The 20,039-nt window shown below is 39.8% G+C and overlaps 2 protein-coding genes across 2 annotated transcripts in view; one reads left to right on the top strand and one right to left on the bottom strand.

Moving 5' to 3' along the window:
- The first annotated feature begins 40 nt into the window (after positions 1 to 40).
- LOC115923999 lies at positions 41 to 6,566 on the top strand. The gene is made up of 2 exons (XM_030985453.1): positions 41 to 460; positions 5,884 to 6,566. Exons 1-2 carry the CDS (start codon positions 138 to 140, stop codon positions 6,179 to 6,181), a joined length of 621 nt encoding a protein of 206 aa, XP_030841313.1. The 5' UTR covers positions 41 to 137; the 3' UTR covers positions 6,182 to 6,566.
- Positions 6,567 to 12,134: 5,568 nt separating this feature from the next.
- LOC580192 (atrial natriuretic peptide receptor 1-like) overlaps positions 12,135 to 20,039 on the bottom strand; it is a 19,038-nt gene continuing 11,133 nt past the window's right edge. Inside the window, exons 7-12 of the mRNA XM_011684213.2 lie at positions 19,475 to 19,618; positions 18,463 to 18,655; positions 17,790 to 17,964; positions 16,812 to 17,002; positions 16,042 to 16,133; positions 12,135 to 15,203 (exon numbers count right to left, since the gene is read on the bottom strand). Coding sequence (XP_011682515.1) covers positions 14,495 to 15,203; positions 16,042 to 16,133; positions 16,812 to 17,002; positions 17,790 to 17,964; positions 18,463 to 18,655; positions 19,475 to 19,618 — 1,504 coding nt within the window. The 3' untranslated portion in view covers positions 12,135 to 14,494. The remainder of the gene's footprint in view (positions 15,204 to 16,041; positions 16,134 to 16,811; positions 17,003 to 17,789; positions 17,965 to 18,462; positions 18,656 to 19,474; positions 19,619 to 20,039) is intronic.

Below are 20,039 nucleotides of genomic sequence, written 5' to 3'. Positions count from 1 at the left end.
ACCTGCAAACATCAATGTTACCGTTTTACTAGCGGCCAGTGATCAAGTAAGAATCCAAAAGAACAAGAAGAGTGCGACAGTTGTTCAGTTGGTTAACTTCTCGCTGAGAAAAGGACAACTTTCTTCATTCTTGCAAGATGGGTTCTTCATCGGTGCCGCTCGTCCTCTACATCTTCGTCAAGTCCAGCGTTCAGGACACCCGTCAAAGGATACACGAGAACGTCCAGAACGTTGGCGTAGCGTTCCCGAAGGTCGACTTTCGTGTCCACCGGTTCGAGTCCAACAGGGTCTTTGATGACATGCTGGATCTGTTCCTCAAGGGCATCAGCGAGAATGATGTTTCCAGGTTACAGGGAATCATCGTCAATGGGTTTGGACAGAACCCGACCGGTGCTCTGGGAGACACGGAGTTCAGCGGAGCCTTCTTCAAGATGGTGCTTCTGGCGATGCTGAGGAGAAGGTAGGTTCTTTACCATTTATATGCAGTCCTGGGGGAAAATCTCAGTTAATCTCAGTTTTCTAAAAGTCTCAAAATGATTAACGCTCTTGAAAATAAGGGGGGAGGGAGGGGGGGGGGCCGGGGGGGGGGGGCTACCGTGTTATATTAAGTGGTCATTTGGTAATGTCGTTGGGAAAGCCGAAACTGAGCAGTTATTCCCCATGCAATTATGTGTTTTAAGTGTACATGTAGGTAAGGTATGACAAAAAAATAAAAAATTTACCCATTCGCGGATAAAATTTCGTTTCAAAAGACAAACGCGTACTTTTTTGATAAGCACATTTTGAACAACTTATTGTTATGTTTAGGCACATTTCAACTTTTAAATTCAAACAAAGAAAGAAAACTGTCGATTTCATATGTAGGACACTTTTAATTCTCATCGTTTCATGGTACTTCCAACTTCTAAGCCATAATTGTATGGAATTTAATTACGAATCATTTAGTGTTATATGTGTTATGGGACATAACGTAATATCGCATCGAGGGACTTGATAACTTAGGACCAAGATTCGTAAAAGACACGATGTCCACACTGTTCGTTGACTAGAATCGAAATAAAAGAATGACCTGTCCGGATTTGTTGGTATATAGGGTCAATACAAATATTGCCAATCCGAGAAATCCGATTTGATTACACAATCGTTTCTTCCGTTCGTGTACGGATCGGAGTGGATGAGCCGTTGACTAGAATCGAAATAAAAGAATGGCCTGTCCGGATTTGTTGGTATATAGGGTTAATACAAATATTGCCAATCCGAGAAATCCGATTTGATTACACAATCGTTTCTTCCGTTCGTGTACGGATCGGAGTGGATGAGCAAACAGTCTTGAGAATACTGACATTTATAAAGATTTCCACATTCTATATGCGTATTATGCTGTTGTGGGTTATAATGGTGAAGAGTCTTGAACTATTTAAAGGGTTAGGGTGGGGAAAGGGATGTTTACAACTTGAACGCTATTATAAGCTCTCTCCTATTAGCTCCATTCTTCTCCCTCTGCCCGCTTCTCTCTCTCTCTCTCTCTCTCTCTCTCTCTTTCTCTCACCCCCTTTCTTTATTTAATCTTTTTCATTAGCAGTGTACTTGTGATCTTGCTTTCTTCCTTTGTCTCGCTCTCTCTCTCTCTCTCTCTCTCTCTCTGTCTGTCTCTCTCTCTGTCAAGCTCTTCCCCTCCCCTCTCCCACACTTGTTTTTTCACCCAATCTCTCTCCTTTATGAGAGGAGATAACATCTTATGTAACAAGAGAAAGAGTGAAATACTGTATAACAATAGACCTAGCGCTCAAAAGTCCCAACATTATGCCCATAATCCCATAATTGCGTGCATCACTTGCAACGCACGAATTCAATCTTACAAAAGACACTAATGCTATTTGCGAGAATTTCCAGGAATTGAATGTATGTTTTCAAGTCTAGAAAATGGGTACTGTTACTAAAAGCTAAATGGTCAAATGAATTACATATTACAGCGATAGATTCGTATTTCTCACCGTACTCATATTCAGGGAATGACTACTTTTCTATTTATATATGTTTTCTTTAAAGGGGGTAAGAAATCATGCAGAGTTTAGTTGTTACTTATGACACGAATCAGAAGATAGCAACTAACGGACAGCTACGGATATTTAAATAGTAAATACATACAATTACACACCAATTATTTAAACATATTTGTGGCTTACACCCAGTAAATAAGATCGATTGATCGATCTGTATTAAAAAACAAGTCAGAAAAAATCTTGGAACCAGCGGGATTTGAACCTGCATCTACTGTTTGCCGGGCAGCGACTCTACCACCAGGCCATCACTGGTCCATGGCACAGTCACGATGAACTAGAACAAATACCTCAGCTCTCCTGATTTTTTAATACAGATCGATCAATCGATCTTATTTACTGGGTGTAAGCCACAAATATCTTTAAATAATTGAAATTTCTCCCAGGAAGCATTACATTTATTTAAAAAAAAAATTAAAAAAAAAAAAAAAAAATTACACACCACTTTCAACTGTCTTTTCCATGGCGATTTTTCACTTACGTGAATTTCATAGAAATCTTTGTAATAGAAATCACTTTATAGAAATCATTGGCAATACATTGTCTTCTCTTTTACCATGTCATGTACACGCTGAATATTTATTCACTACCAAATTACACTCAAAGATCATTTCTTTACTACCAAATTATACTCAAAGTTCATTCATTACTACCAGATTACACTCAAAGTTCATTAATGTACTACCAAATTACACTCAAAGTTCATTTCTTTACTACCACATTACACTCAAAGTTCACTTTTTTACTACCAAATAACACTCAAAGTCCATGTCTTTGGCCACCATCATGATGAAGGTGTTAGCCCATATCACACGAGGTCAAACTTTTAAACTTTACCGTGGAACTTTGATGAACCCTTCCATGCTGACTGTGTAATAGCTAAATACACATGACTGAATTATATTATATACATGATGCGAAATGTCTAATATTTGCTTAAGACAAGAATGCTGTGAGTAAAGTGCAAAGTTTAATATATTTAAAGTCAGAAGGACCGGTTTTGTTTGCGTTGGTTGACGTGTGGTTTTGTCATGCTATTCAATCTCGTGTCAGTTATGACAATCATGGAGTCATAGACCTTCCATGGTTATGACTATTCACCGGACAATAGTGATTGTTTTTATTTTCTTCGTGACCGCCCTGTGACAAATCCATCTTGTTCTGTATAGTTTGGATCTTGTTGAATACTGGCCAAGCAATTGCAATGTGAATGAGACCGTATAGTTTTTATCCCCTTAAACAGGTGGAATGATTGTGGATCATGATGATTTGAATCCTTCATGATGATTTTGAATCCTTCAAAATCAACTAAATTTGACTAGATATTGCTGACAGACCAACAAAAGCACTGGATAAAAAATATGGGTATATTGAATTATTCAAGCATCTTGCATTACGATTTTGGTCGAATTTATAGTTGTAAACTATTTCATCCTATCATAGTTACTTGAAATATGATATCATTTTAAGAGTAATCCTTATTCCCTATAATGATGCTGTTCCAAAGGGCAATAAAAAGAATGGAAAGTCCACAAATTGTGAAACAAATTTAACCTTACGCAATCTTATATGAATAATAACAAAATCCAACTAAACGAATGTTTCAAGAAGGCAACATTGCCGAAGGACTATGACAGAACGTATAGTTATACTTGAAGGATGAGCAAACCAATTCGAGAAAATAGACATAACAGCGGGGGTTGTACCCGCACTATGCAATTTAAAATACTATGTATACCGTCACCGTGTGCCATCCTGTTTTTCATTTTTTTGGGTCAGTTTTCGTAAGTTTTATTTCATTTTTTACTGGTCAATGAAGGTGGTTTAGAAGTCCAGAATAACTTTACATGTTGTTTGCACGTGGTGTAATTTTAAGAAAAAACTGGGGTATAAATACCTAACAATGGGTCACTCTTCTATCATGTCTATTTTCTCGACTTTCTTTGCTCATTGTTTGGGGGCTTAATTTGTCTCGGAACAGTTAGTGTGATGCATTCACTTCAGAAATTGGCGTGGGCCGGTTCGTGTCAGTTAAGGTCCAGTTTTGGTTTGCGCAGCAATGGAGGCACTTATGTCTCCGAGCTTTACCCCTTTTCATTCTAGAGGGTGCAGACCTTGTAAGACTTTAAGTACTATTTTGTATTTTCTACTCCAATTGTTGCTCTCCGACTCATTGCATTCATTAAAGACCCAGACAATTCTATTTACTGAATAGATTGATAATCTTCAATTGGTTCACTGCCTAAAGAGATTTGTGTGCTACATTTTAGTCTAAGGGTGTTCAAACTTTCCATTTCTTTGCGAAAAGCGTTTTCTATGCCGATGTATCGATTTCGGATTTTCGAGAGTAATAGCGAAAATGAGGGATTTGTACCATGTGCAATATTTCAGTTACAATCCCCACTGATTGTAAAATGATAAAATGGAGAAATTTAACCATTGAATGTAGATATGCAATTGGTATAGTTCTATTTAATATATCACACACCTTTGGGAATGTTTCCATTTGTTATCATTCTAGTTTAAAAAGGCTACTGGTAAATGTTTTGAGATAATTGTTCTGAGAAAATTGTAAAAAGTTGAAGTGAATTGAATTGATTGAATTGATTTATTTTCCGCATTCCCCAAAACAACTAAACAATATACTCGATATACATAATAATTATTCAAAACCTTAAAGACGTTATAAACATTAGAAAGAAAAAAAAGCTTCTTTTAAATCACTCAAAGTCTTTTAAGAACTCCCAATTATTTACTTTAACATATTGTCTTCTCTAACCATCAATTTTGTGGAGTGCTCACTGCACTATAGAGATTTATTTCGATTGTGTTGCCTTTACAAGCGCAAATAAAGTCTGTTAAAGGAAACCAAAACCTTCATACTAAGTTACTTTTATTGTAAAGTTTAAGATATTTGAAAAATATCAGTGAACATTTGAACAAAATCGGGCAAGGAATAAGGAAGTAAGAGCTTTTTGAAATTACTAGTCACTAGAGGGCGGTATTCAATTTGATGACATCATCTGTGGACAACTCTCCATGCCTTTTGTACATCAAATTTCATGTTTTTCCTTCTTTCTTGTGATTGAGATAATGTACTCCCCTGAAAGCAAAATATAGAATGCAAAATGATATTCTACTTCACATGTTATGAAGTCGGATCAAGAACACTAATAAATACGAAGAAAACAAAAAAATTGTGAAATTTTATGTACAAAAGGCATGGAGAGTTGTTCACAGATGATGTCATCAAATTGAATACCGCCCTCTAGTGACTAGTCAATTCAAAAAGCTCTATCTTTCTTATTCCTTGCCCGATTTTGTTCAAATTTTCACTGATTTTATTCAAATATTTTAAACTTTACAATAAAAGTAACTTAGTATGAAGGTTTTGGTTTCCTTTAACATGGTGAATAGAGCGCATGCAGCTTTTAATAGTGCCCGTAACTCAACTCAATATTTAAACTTTTTATTTTTTGCATTTAACTTTGTTCACGGTTTCACTCTCACAGCTAGGGCCCGTCAAAAACCGCGCAATTTGCTAACGCAGTGTTACGTCAGTAAATGACGCATTGTTTGCATGAAGGCATATGGAGGTAATTGACCCATACGCCGATGTGGCAAAGAAACATGATGTTTGGACTATACTCTTTGAATTCACATTTTTTACGTAATCACTCTCAGATGGCCCGTCAATGACTGCGTCAGTAGCTGACGCAGTATTATGTCAACAATTTATGCCTCATTTGCAATAAGCCTAAACATTTCTTTGTGCTGATCAAGTTTCTTTCTTTTTTTCTGTCTTTTCCCGCCATTCTCTTAGATCAAATTCCTCACAACGCATAGCAGTCGTCTGCGCGCAAAGCTTCAGTCACACGTTCACCCAGCACGCCGACTCGATCCCCGCCGAGAGCTCCGGCGTCTTCCAGTTCTTCCCGCTGACCACCAGCTACCAGCCGTACCAGGTCAAACCAGACGCGATGGCACGACCGGTCGGGCTCTCCCTGGACTTCCAGAAGTTGATTGGTCACGTCTTTCAGTCGCCCAGTGGCAACGGCTTCCGGCGTCACAACGAGACGATGCTCGGAGTCAGCTCGATTGTGAGGAGTGACCATTTCTGAGAACATCGGCCCTGTCACACATGTGCATGGATGGTCCTGCAACATTGGTTGGGGCTGTCTCTGTCGGTGTCTTACATGACAGCTCTAGAGAGACTTGAGAGGGCACCTGAAATTCCTCGCAATTCCTGCTTCTAACTTCAATACAAGAGGTCGAGGAGGTTAAGAAACTGGAAACATATTACCTTCCAAATAGAGGAACTTGTCTTTCCATATGCGCTATATTTTCCCAACTTGGTTTTAAAAATTGCCTGTAGAACAGAGAGGTTTATCTTTTTAACTTGAATTCACTATTTTTCCAGACTATTTTCAATGCAAGTTTTAAAAAATGTACATCTTCGTCAAAGGAATCTGTCTTCCATACCCAGTAAATTATGAATTTTTAAATATATTTATATATATATATATATATATATATATATATATATATATATATATATATGTATTTTTTTAGAATAAAGAAACTTAAGTCCGAAGTACACGCATGTATATTTCCCAACTGTGGTTGCAACAATTGTCAATTGTTGTGTTTTACTTCATTATGCTTGTCATACAAAAAAATTGTATCTTTATACAGATGCGCTTTTCTGTTGAGATGTTTGTCGATATGTCATTATATGCATGGCCATTAGTATTGTATTCATGACTAACTTTTGTTTTACCGTTAAGTGCCTGTTTTTCAGATATGAAACAGGTGGGGGGGGGGGGTTGGGGTCCTCTACATCCTTTATATCACATTATGTCTACGCTTGGTAGTATTAAAACTCTTTTGATGCTGATCTGTTCTTATTCCAACATGGATAAAGTAAACCTGGGCCCCGTTTCAACAAAATTGTTATCATGAACAACTGCCATAGATCTATGACAAACCTGCTCGCAGCCAATCAAATGCATGAATTTCCGTAGCTTATAACAATGATCGTAATTTGTTATTGATAACAAGTTTTATGGAACAGAGCCTGCGGATGATCACCCTGGTGTTGACGTCACACTCCAGTAAGTATCTGTGTTATGAGGACATAATATCGGTGTTTAATATTCAGAGGGAGTAAAATGACTTGGGAAGATCTTACACAAGGATCCATGCAGTGCCTTCGTTTATCTTGTTATTATCTATAGAGTTAGTGGGTGGTTTGTCTGTTCTACATGACTGCTAATAAAGCACGTATGTGCATGTACGTTGGCAACTAGGGGGAACGACGGCTTTAAGTCCTCTCCGAGGGTCTTGGTAATGAGGATAAATGCATAGCGCATCGACTTGATTTCGAACCCGGGTCACCGGATTACGAGACCGCTGCTCTACCACTTAGTCATCACGCCTCCTCAGTCATACCAACGACAACCAATCAGAAGCAAGGATTTCAGTAGCTTATAACAAAATCGGTCATTTGTCACTGATGACAAGTTATGTGGAACGCCCCCAAATGTTTTCTTGTTGTTGATACAATAATGAAGCTATACAGCTTTCAGCTTCCAAATTTTCGTGGTGATTAAAAGCCCGGAACAGAAAGTAATGTTGATATTTCTTTGTATCATAGGCTGGTGACCTATTAATAATTGCTCCGGCGACATTTTGCTCTGAGCTTTATTTTGTCAAGGATAATTTAGGGCTTCATAGTTGCAATATTTTGGGCTTTATGTTAAGTTAGGTTTTTAGCAGGGTTATGTTTTTTTTTTTTTTTTTTTTTTTTTTTTTTTGAGGGGGGGGGGGGGGGGGGGGCAGAGTTTAAGTTACGGATTCGGTTAGTCAGTAGGATATTGACCCGGAGCAATTGTCGGACTACGGTTATTCAATGTTTCGACCGATTGGTTATTATTCTGTAAGCGCTTCACATTATTTGTGAAGCCTTTAGTATATATTGTTTATGTAATGCGCTATGTCGAAATAAGATTGTAGCTCGTTGTATGCTGTTATGTACACGGCAAACTGGCATTTTTTTATTTTTTTATTTTTATATCTTACGTACTTGGTATATTCGTACTTGCTAGTCGGTTCTTATTTGTAAGATGGGACGTCGGGGGAAATTGTATAGAAGTTCAAGAAATCACGAATTAGAGTAAATAATATGTATCTGTAGATCGATAGGCCAGAGTACTGAATATATATTTATTTATATGTGCAGAATATTATTGTGCAAATATCATAGGCTACGCTTTATTTGTCGGTTTAGTCTTATGAAATTTAGAATACAGATGAATAACTTATTTACTTATTAAAAGAGGAATGCAACTTATTTGATTTTACAAGCGTTTTAACGTTACATCGGTGTTTAAAACTGTGATCTCGATTTTGGAAAACTTACGAGGGTGTAGAAATAAGGGGCTCAAAGTATGCTAAAGAGAGGGAGAGGGAGAGCTAACAAAAGAGTGACAAAGAGAGAGAAAGAAAAGGTAAAAATGTGGGAAAAAAAATAAAGAATAAAAGCGGAAAAGGGAGATAGAAATATAAAGAAAAGAGCGGGAGGGAGAGGATGAGAGAGAGAGAGAGGGGTGGGGGTAGAGAGAGTGAAAGAGAGAGAGAGGTTGGGAGAGAAAGAGAAAGAGGGATAGAGAGAGAGTGAAAGAGAGGGAGAGATGGGGAGAGAAAGCGAGGGGGAGAGAAAGAGAGAGAGGGGGATAGAGAGAGTGAAAGAGAGGGAGATGGGGAGGGAAAGAGAGAGAGAGGGATAGAGAGAGTGAAAGAGAGTGAGATGGGGAGGGAAAGAGAGAGAGGGATAGAGAGAGAGAAAGTGGAGAGAGAAGGGGGAGGTGAGGGGATAGGGAGGGACTATCATAATGTGGGCGGGGTGATGAGAAAATGCGTTGCTATATTATCATAACAGATGAAGAAAAGTCTAGTATTCAAAGAAATGATATGGGTTGAAAGACATAATATCCCAGGCACATCCCAGGCGGACCCCACACTGATTGATAACAGACAAAATCTTAGCCATTCGGAGTTATGTAATTCTGTGTGTGTTCCATTGTCGGTCTGGCGTCGATCTCATCCATGTGACTTGGGTGTTAGAAGGGCAGGAAACGTGAATTTAAAAACAAAGCTCACACAAACAATTACATTCAATCAAGTCCAATAAAAAATCTTTTGAGATTTATTGTGCAAAAGTATAATTCACTTTCCATATATATTATTCCACTTATCTGTGTTTTCTCATAGATATATACATAGTACGTCTATAACATTTAGTCAATCTTTCACTATCTAAGGATGTCTCAAATGACAGCCCTAAATATTTAATTTCACAAATTCGAAGAGTAAAGAATCACAATTCTTTTACATGCTTTACAAGAGGACATTGTATTTTAAAAAATACTAATTATTCTAATTCTATATTCTAAACAATTATTTTGGATCCGCCTGCATGTGCACCCAACTATTCCGCATTTCACAGCTTCATCATTTCTCAAGTTAGATGGCGCCCTTTATATAAAACATACCCAGAGCCATTGATTCGGAGAGTTTGGCCAACCCGGTTCGAGTTGGGCACGATATGGAGAATACTACATCGTTGGGCAAGCGCAAAACAAAAGATTATTCGTCATGTCGTGACCAAGTGAAACCAAATTGGCCAAATTCTATGTATAGATGGCTCTGGGCCCCGTTTCATAAAACTCGTTATCTATAACAAATGTTAAATTTCTATGACAAATTTGCTCTCAGCCAACCAGATGCTATTATTTTAGTAGCTTATCACAGTAGCTTGTAACTTGTTATTGATATCAGGTTTTATGAAACAGGGTGTCGATCTATTTCCATTTTTGCTTGAGTGTATAATTTTTCTTTTGACAGTTTTTTGGCAAGTTTAGTCCAACATCGTCCTAGAAAATGATCTAGCGACGTCCCTGATGGGACTGTGATATTAGTTCAGCTTCTGTCCGTTTTATAAATTCCTTATATCACACACACACCGCGCGATCCCCCCCCCCCCCCCCCCCCCCCCCCGAAGTACCGTCGAAAAGGGTAGAGAATGAGAGGAATGGCAAGGTCTACTGTCAACGTTGAGGGTGTGTTATTTTATAAACTGATTGGGTGCGCGACACGGAAGTGGTACAGAGGCTGGACTACTGTAAAATATGACCCTCAATTCTAAATTTCATTTTCAATTAAAAGCGAAGTTATAAAAGGTGATAGCATTTATACACACTCAAGTTCAATATTGCAAAATGTCATTACTCATAATAGTAGTATTACAAAAAAAGGTAATCACAAGGGTTTAAAATACTTAAACGAACACAGATCTAACATCATTAGTAGTGCCGTGAGGAATAGATTATGCATTCTAAGAACCGTTCAATGTGATTTGGCATTATCAAAACAAAATAGTTACAATACTTTTTGAACAATTAAACGAATTAAATTTAATCTAATTTCGAAAGAATAGGGAAAATGTGTTACCCAAGCCTAATTATTACCACTGTGATAATTGCTAATCCACATTATTAATCTTAAAACTAGTCTCACAGTCTCTGATTAAACATTCATTATAATATTCTAAATACTTTGTACATTTGACTTTGCATATCAAAACAAACTGACAGCTTAAAATAGTATGGTCAGACGTCAAATGTACCATTGAATTTGTTCTGAATTCAGAATTCTAACATCAGGACAAATGAAAAGAAACCGAGCGTCGATCGAGTAAGCATACTTTGCTTATTCATTAAAGCAGTATCATTAATGAAAAAGGTTCAGTGATATAATATTTCGTTACCTTAATTTATGATTTGTTTACCGATCATGGGGTAACTATGGAATAATACGAATGTTTTCGATTTATAAATAATTATTGCACATGATATTCACAGACATTACATACTGTAAGGCACACTTCATAACATTTTTTTCCAATTTTGTCTTTACCTCGACATGCTGACAAATTAAGGCTTAAAAAGAAGCAGTTGACCGGACGTTTGTGTGACCGACGCCTCGCTCATAGGTCTTACAACATACGTTTCACGATACGTTTAACGTTGGTCTCGTGGACCCTCTCATTACATAATACAAGAGACCAAAGTGTCGGTCTCGCAGACCTTCTGCCAAATTCTTCTGAGGGTTCACAAGACCGACGATGTCAGCTTCACTGTAGGTTTAAAGGGATGCCCCGTCTCACGATTCTTTCTTTTCAAGTATCCGCAGGTTTTTTTCTTCTCGAAAAGCTTTTTTAACTGTCTGCAACACAGTCACTTACTATAAGGTCGTGATCGCTTCAGCACTCATCATGGCAGCCTCTGAACAGATCATGCTTGTATCATGCTTGTAAACGGTCTAGCCGCTTACCTTCCACGATCCTACCAGGAGGCGCGATAGCTCATTCGGTAGAGTAGTGGTCTCGTAATCCAGTGACCCGGGTTCGGAACCAAGGCGATGCGCTAGTTCCCTTTGGTAAGGCATTAATCCTCATTAACAGGTCCCTCGGAGAGGACCTAAAGCTGGTTGCTTACTTACAAGCATTTATGCTTTCTTAGCAGTCAGGTAAAATAACCACCACCACGACCATTCATCTTAAACACGATATGTAACGAGTTCTGCAGCTCATGCAAATTTACATATCAATTTCGTAAGATGTGCAGCACTCGTCGTGGTAGTTTGTGAACGGGTCCTGCTTGCTGGGGGTTAACTATGGCACCGTAGACACTTTTAGCGTAGCTTGGACGTGAACAAGAACTACAGAGCTCGTGATAGGTCAGGTTCGAGATTGTCTTAGTGGGCGAAAGCCCAACGGAAATAAACAAAATTATTTTTAATTGGAAAAATCCCAAAGGACGCAAGACCTTGTGCACTTTCGTGCATGGATTTAAAAAAAAAAAATATCCTAAATACACTTTCCTTACAGTATGTTTACGGTTTTGATACCCTTCTTCTAAAGGGAAGGTAATTAAGATAGTAACCTGTAAAATGAGGCAATATGGATTTTTAATTTGTATCTTAATATCTTAATATTTGTATTTTAATAGGATCCTGAAACTCAAAATTTTGATTCGGGTGTAACTCCACCACACTCTCCTTTAGCTACTCACCTGGATACAGACAAAATAAACCCAACTTCTCTTTATTAATTACCTTCCTTCCATTTTCTCTTCAACTTGTAAAATGTATTACTATATATTAAATGACAATATATATGAATAACTATTTCTGTATCGAATTAAAATATTGAAATCAAAACAAAAAAAACTTATAGAAAGTGTGTGCATAATGGTGACGATTCCTATTGCACGGTTTACACTCTATTTTTGATCATCTTTTTTTCTCTGCATGTCTCATGAAACCTTCGAGAAACTTTGTAACAACAGTTTACAATTTACATCCCCTAATTTTGTTGATTTCTTTATAATCATGGTAACTGCTGCTAACCAAAGATAAATAGCCTATTTAAACGTGTTTTTGTGTTCATTTTGCAGTCGCTTTGATAGAGAGATTATTAAAAAGGTTGAAATGTTAGCCTCTGGACTACCATCCCTGACAAATACCCGATAGCAGGGATCCAGTATTGTCTCAAGCGACTATTGCTCCAGGCTTGACTACGTCAAAGATATATGGTTAAGCTTTGGGTTTAGGGTTGGGGTTAGAGTAAGGGTTGCAATGCGGTGTTAGGTTAATAGGAGTAAGTATAGTGTTTGGTCCATGTTGCGATGGAGGTTTACGTCAGGTTTAGGTTTAGAGTTTCAGTGTTAGGGTTAGTTTTGGTGTTTATTCCAGGGTATAAAATTAGCAATTCGGTCAGTGTACGAAATTGACCAATGAGAAAATCTCGCAGGAGGTTGTGTCATGGAACCCTTGCCCTCTAAAGCAATAAGTTATCCCTTATAAGTAAAATATAGTTTCCCTAAGGGGTTCTTGTCCCGTGGGGTATTTGTCCTCATGGGTTGTTATCCAGTGGGGAAGTTGTCGTGTGGGGTAATTGTCCTGAGTGGTAGTTGTCCTTTGGGGTAGTTGTCCTGTGGGGTCGTTGTCCGTGGGGTGTTTGTCCTCTTGGGTGGTTACCCAGTGGAGTAGTTATCCTGAGTGGTAGTTGTCCTTAAGGGTAGTTGTCACATGGGGGCATTTGTCATCTTGGGTCGTTGTCCAGTGGAGTAAATGTCCAGTGGGATAGTTGTCATGTGAGCTTGTTGTCCTCTGGGGTAGCTGAAATGTGGGTGGGGTTGTTGTCCTGTGCCAGTGGGGCAGCTGTCCCATGGGATCGTTCTCCTGGGGGGGGGGGGGTAACTATCCTGTAGTGTAGTTGTCCTGTGACGTAGTTGTCCTATGAGATTGTTCTCCTGGGGGTAATTGTCGCAAGGGGTAGTCGATGGTCCAATAGTCCATTAGTCCGAGGTGACGTTTTTCTAAGGAGTAATGTATAGTCCTGACATAGTAAAGTGTAGTTGATCAGGGTATTTAGTCCATGGGTAACAGGGGAGGGTAATTGTTGGGCGGGGGGGGGGGGGTACATTATTGTACAGTTTTCAAAAAATCGCAGTACTTAATTATTCGCGCAAGAAAAAAAAACTATGTTATATTTACTACTGCTTCCAGTCACTTCACCCGGATTTACGTGTTCAAGGCATTACAATAATTGTACATTGTATTGCAAATATATTCATATGACAAAGACACACACACATAGTAAACACACACGTAGTAATAATAATTTGTATAAAAATATACAGTATTCTATACTTTGATGTTCCGCACAGTAGCACTTTAGGTTTTTGTTCAAAACAAGCCGATGATATAACTTAAACCGAATAGATAGGCCTACTCTGATCTAGAGACATAATGAAAAATATAACTCTAAAGGTACCATAAAATCTCGACAACTTTCATACAAGCGCACATTTGCCCTTGTAGCTATACCAATTTATATATATATATCTATTGTATTAAATGTGCAAAACTCAGAAGTCTTTGTGATCTATTGGTGTAATAGTGATCTGTGACGACCCTACTGATTGGGTTCACGTTATTCTCTTGTATCGAGATGAAAATGATGAACTCAAATATAAAACGCTCAATATTTTTCGTAGTCGACGTGGAATAAATGTTCAATTAACTCCAGATCTGACTCTCTCCGCTATTTGCAGGAGAACAAACATCATTAGGAAACGTCATCATCAAAACATTCTTCACGTGAACCATGACTGAACGCTCTCCGCAATCTCGAGAGAACCGCCGAGTACCATGGCCATGAGTTTCGCTGCGTGCGGGCTTTGCATACACATCGACTCCGACCGATGTCCCCTAGTTCCAGTGTAAGCGAACCGTGACGAATTGCACATGGGGAATTCCCGTGAGGTTGTGTCTTTAAACCGTTGTCATCTCGGTCCAAATTGACGGGGTCACGCTTTAGATACACCGGCCTTGCCTGATGATCCGCTTGAATGAAGTGTAATCGCGTTTTTCCGTTTTGCGGGAGATAAATAATTGTTATTTTCTGTCCGGGCACCAGATCGTAAATTCCTTCGTTTTTTGTCCCCGTCCGACGATGAAGGCGAGACACTTTTACTAGGAGGAGCAGGCGACAGGGAATGTTGCGGGCTCGTTACACTATGCGATTCTTCCTTTTCTTCTATAACGGTTCCTCTCGGGTCCATAACGGGATTGTCATAACCGCCCTCGTCCCCGCTTTCCTTTCCGAGCGGGGTTGCTCGATCGTCCGTGACGTACGACGGACGGACACCATCACCCGCGCGCTCGTCCATTATTGCTGCTTGGTTATTGTCCGCTAAACGCGAAGGTACGTGTAGTCCTTTCACAGGTGTGATCGATCGGCCGAAACGCACGCTCTCTTGACCACCGTCTGTCCAGCTTCCCGTGCTGATCCGGCGGGAGTCGGCCTCGCTCATCAGCTGGTCGTCGGTGTGCTCTCGAACGGACGGACGCGCAGAAGTCGATTCTCGCTTCTCTGCGATCGTGGATGGGCGAGGTGCGTTGTCTGTTTTGTTCATGTGCTCCTCTATAAGGCGGTCTTCGGGGATGTCGTAGGCGTCTGACATTCTGTGCGACGGGGAGAGAAGACTGTCTTGGCTTATCATTGTGTCCGTTGAGCTACAGATTAATAAAGGAGAGAAAAAAAACATTATATTAGCCTCGATATGAAAGTTTATTATCTGTCAGCTTTTCATTTTCTTCAGATTCATTATTTTTGGCTGATAGTTGAAGCACAGGATCATGTAACATAGTAATATCCTCTTAAACATCTACATAAGGTAAAAAATCAAATGTGTTCAAAATATCAAAGTACGATTGCCAATCTACATGTATTTAGCATACATTTTACGTCTTCAACTTTATCATATTATGCGTATTTCTCTTTGCATACGCCTACTACCCAGTATAGACAGACAACCCATTAGCCCGACATCACAATTGATAAATGGTCCACTAGATAGACAGCTCCAAAGACTGAAATATCGGTCTTATGAACCCTGAGAAAGGTTTTCATGAAGCCTGTGACAAGTCGCTTTCGTGTGCTGTCAGTACGACGGGTCGTTTGTCCATGAAGCCTCGGATACTTATATCATATTGGATGGCTTTGAGTGTGATACAAGAATGTATTGCTCGAGCTATGACAATATTGAACGAGTCAGAGACGAGTCCAATATTTTCATAGCGAGAGCAATATATTCCTGTATCACAGTCATCCGGGTCAGTCACCTAGGTACTGCGCTAAAGATAGTGAATACACTGATTTATTGTATGACTTGGAAGCCTTATATAAATAATGATATTTGTTATCTCCAAAAGGCCCATTAAACCAAAATTATTGGTCTCGAGGGCTGTGTGTCTTGCGTGCCCTAGGTCTCAGGGGCTATAGCCTATTACCCCAAAAGCATTATTCGTCAAATTGCTTCGTCATTGATGACGTTATAGTATTGCAACTTACATTTTCTTGCTGACGGCAGTGTCAATGGAGTAACGTGGTCTGATCGTAGTGTCAGTACCTAACAACCAATATGTCGTCATCTGGCCTTTCCCCTGTACAAGGATGATAAAATACAAGGTAATAAATCCAAAGGTTCAAAATATGCGTCCTGGACCTAAAGTGTAATAGCAGCAAAGTTGCACATCTGCTTAATTTGAAGTTAAATATTGCACCTTTCTGAGTGATCTCCATATAAATTCATCATGCATATCTGCAACTGTCATAAGGTTAAATATGGGGTGATACTGCCTTGTGCTGTTTTCCTGAGGCAGATTAAAATGTTCCAAAAATACTTTTAACTTAAAACAATTTACTTAGATGCTGCTTGTCAGTATCGACTTGTATGGTGATGTCGATATACAGTAGGCTTGCGGGTGCACCATGTGAGAGAGAGTGAGAGAGAGAGAGAGGGAGGATTGAGGGGTCCTGAAAAGGACTCTCGGTAATCTTTCTTGAGGGTGTGTAGTCCTGAAAAGGACTGATGATATAGTCTTGAAATAGACTGTTGGTTATCTTTCTTAGCTTATAGTTTTAAGGAGAACTATAGCGCTTGGAGAGGAAGAGTGGCGGGAGTGGCTCGACGTTTCGAACAGGTTGACTATCCGTCATCAGTAGTGGAAAATAGGGGGCTCCTGACTGACCTAGAGGTTTATAATTATCATTGCAGCATGAGCTAAATCAAGGATTTTTTTTAAAGGATCTAAGGCAAAGTTACCGGATTCCTTTAATACCTTGATAGTGATGAGGCCTCGCTTTTCCAAGACGTAGCCTCCGAGTTCCTTGAGGACAGCTGCACTGTCGGAGCTGCAGTGGATCTTTTGAGGCAAGCTGTTCGATTCCATCCTGGATGCCGTGTTGACAGTGTCTCCAAAGAGACAGAACCTTGGCATGGTCAACCCCACAACCCCTGCTGCCACAGGCCCTGAGAGAAGACATGAGAAGGCAGGAGATAATTAATAGTGTCGTGTTAGATGAGGCGCGATAACTCAGTCGGTAGAGCAGTGGTCTCGTAATCCGGTGACACGGGTTCGAAACCAAGACGATGCGCTAGGGCCCTTTGGTAAGGCATTAATCTTCATTACCAGGTCCTTCGGAGAGGACCTAAAGCCGTCGGCCGTCTGGTTGCTTACTCACATTATGCTTTCTTAGCAGTCGGGTAAAATAACCACCACAACACAAGAAAACTATGGAGCGGGATTGGGGTAGGACTAGGAAAGCGAGACCATTTGCCTAGATTACCAATTGCAAGATTCAATATTGAATTGTTCCTCGTAAAATGATAAAAGTCTGTACTTTGTTGTAATTTATTGCGAGATGCTTTCTGTTCAGTTCTCAGAACGTTTTTGAGGCCTGTAAAGCTCGGCCTACTTTTTGGTATTATGAAACTTTCTTAATTTCGGTAATGTGGACCTAAAGGCAACCTTGGAATTTGGCCTATTGGGACAGCCCCTTCCAAGGCAAGTAGCCTACAGTCATGGAGATGATACTATTGGGATATTTGTATCGTAGTCAGCAGAGCAAAATACGCATCAGAAATTACAAATACAGACACAAATATATGACAAATAAAATCACTTCGTGTATTCCGGTTTTGGATTAAAAATTCACTGTAATTTGCTATAAACAGGCTTACGCTATTAGGGGAAAAAATAGCAAATATAAATACAATTTATTCCTCTCGCCCACTTTATATTCTGTTCATGTCTTACCTGTATTGATGCCTATCCTGATCTGTAGCTGGTGATCGGGCTTGTGTCTTATCCTGAATTGCCTGGCACCTGTGAGAAGCTCAAGAGCGACGCAAGCAATCTCACCGGCATGTCTGTTACCGTTCCGCCGAGGGAGGCCGCTGACTACCATGTAGGCATCGCCTATCGTCTCCACCTAGAACGGAAAACAGCAGCAGCAGGGAGTGATTCAAATGTCGATGATTGAAATAGTTTTAGATGTGACATGAAATGACAACTGAACGTGAGATAAACGCTTGTGATTGTTGTCATCTTCCATTTCAAGTTAGACCTTCCTAATAAAATCATGTAGATTGTCGGGTCATGCTCACGCCGTCCAATGGGAGAGACTCTCGGATGCAATAATCAAATGTTCCATACTGTTCTCACTTTGCTTCCGATCTGAGAAAGTTTTCGTACAGTCATGTGAGGAAAAACGAAATTGGCTATTCCAAATCATAAACAACATGATTATGTAAATAATTAATTACACATTTTAAAGATAAAGTATTTTACTGTACTTTTCTTTCCATAGTGGAAAGGCTTCATTTGAAATACTATTTATTGCTATCGAAGCAATCCCTCTTGAAAGGTAAACAGCGCCATCTCTTGATCCAATGTCTGTCCGTCGTCGTTTTGTTATGCTGTTACATACCTTGTAGACGTCGAACCTTTCGAGCACGGCATCGAAGCAGGTATAGAGGTCGTTGAGGAGATCGACGACCTGCATGGGTGTGCTTTGAGCAGAGATATCGGTGAACCCGACCACGTCGCTGAAATAAACGGTCACGTGATCGAAGAATTCCCCTGGGAACTGGTTGCCCTTTTTGAGCTCTTCAGCCACGACCCTGGAGGGATAAGTTGAAATTGGAGAAGAAAAAGAAAAATCGTGAAAACAGAACGCCTAGATAATTAGCTACAGAGAATTTTTAATTTCCCTTTCAGAGTAATGCACGTCATCTAAAGAACACAGGGAAGAGGTGTCGTGGACGAGTGGATACATCGCCGGACTGTCGATCACAAGGTCCGCGGTTCAAATCCCGCCGCGGCACTAATGTCCTTTGGCAAGACATTGATCTACATTTGCCACACTCCACCCAGGTGAAGTAAATAAATGGGGACCGGTGGGAAGGAATTCCTTAAATGATGTGAGCACCGAAATCGGCAGCCTAGCAGAGCCGGGGTAATATTGGAGCGCTTTGAGCACCCTGCAGGGTGGCTATGTGCGCTATATAAATATCCAATATTATTATTGTTATTATTAATTGCTGCTGATTACATGTAAAATAGACTTGTCAAAAACGATCTCTGTAAGTTTATGCGGAAGCGCTTTTTGACATCGTTGCAGTGCCATCTATGCAAGGAGAAGCGTGTACACTGTAGGTGCTAAAGGGTCATTAGTATACGGTAAGTCACATGATTGAAAAGCAACACTTATATCCAATGTTGGCCATAGAAACTTCCGGAGACCGATCAAATGGATACAGCCCTTTTGTTTTCCTTTTTTTTGTTGGAATGCCTGGAGTACGTGTCGAAACAAAACTATGAGGTATTCAATAGCAGTGACCACATAATGGAATCTAATTATGAGGAGGGAGTGGGAGGGGGGGGGGCAAGAAACTGTCTTGGGATTTATGTTTTGATTCCAGAACAGGATATTGACTTACTCTGGTAGCATTCGGAAGAGGAGCGCATCTGTCTTCTTCTTCTCCTCCAAGAGCTGTCCGGTCCTGTCAGCAACCACTTTCTCCAGGTTCTCCGTGTATTTCTCCATCTTGGAGAGCATGTTGTCCAGGATATCAAGCTCTTTTCTGTTGAAAGAATGAAAGACATAGCTTAGTCAACATTCAAATCGTTCTACTACAGAAGAGGTGTTGTGGTCTAGTGGATAAGTCACCCGACTGCAGATCATAAGGTACAGGGATCAAGTCCCGCCGCCGTACTAATGTCATTTGACTAGATGTTAATGTTAATCTACATTTGCCACTCTCCACCCAGGTGTAAATGGGTACCTGATATGCTTGAGTGCTAGTTACTTTGGCAGCTCGGCTATGACCAGGGTAATATGTGTAAAGCGCCATGAGCGTCAGAGCCTGGCGGATACCGGCGCTATTATGAATATCCATATTATTGGTAGTACACAGCGGTACCCTGCATAAATAATATCGGTGTTATTCATTAGATTCAGTTCCGAATTGGATTTTTTTTTAAATGCAACAAATGAATATGAAA

The sequence above is a fragment of the Strongylocentrotus purpuratus genome, unplaced genomic scaffold (genome assembly GCF_000002235.5).
Source record: "Strongylocentrotus purpuratus isolate Spur 01 unplaced genomic scaffold, Spur_5.0 spur5_scaffold_15, whole genome shotgun sequence".
Taxonomy (NCBI): Eukaryota; Metazoa; Echinodermata; class Echinoidea; order Camarodonta; family Strongylocentrotidae; genus Strongylocentrotus; species Strongylocentrotus purpuratus.
Note: the sequence above shows the minus strand (reverse complement) of the source record. Positions and strands in the feature narration are given on the sequence as shown.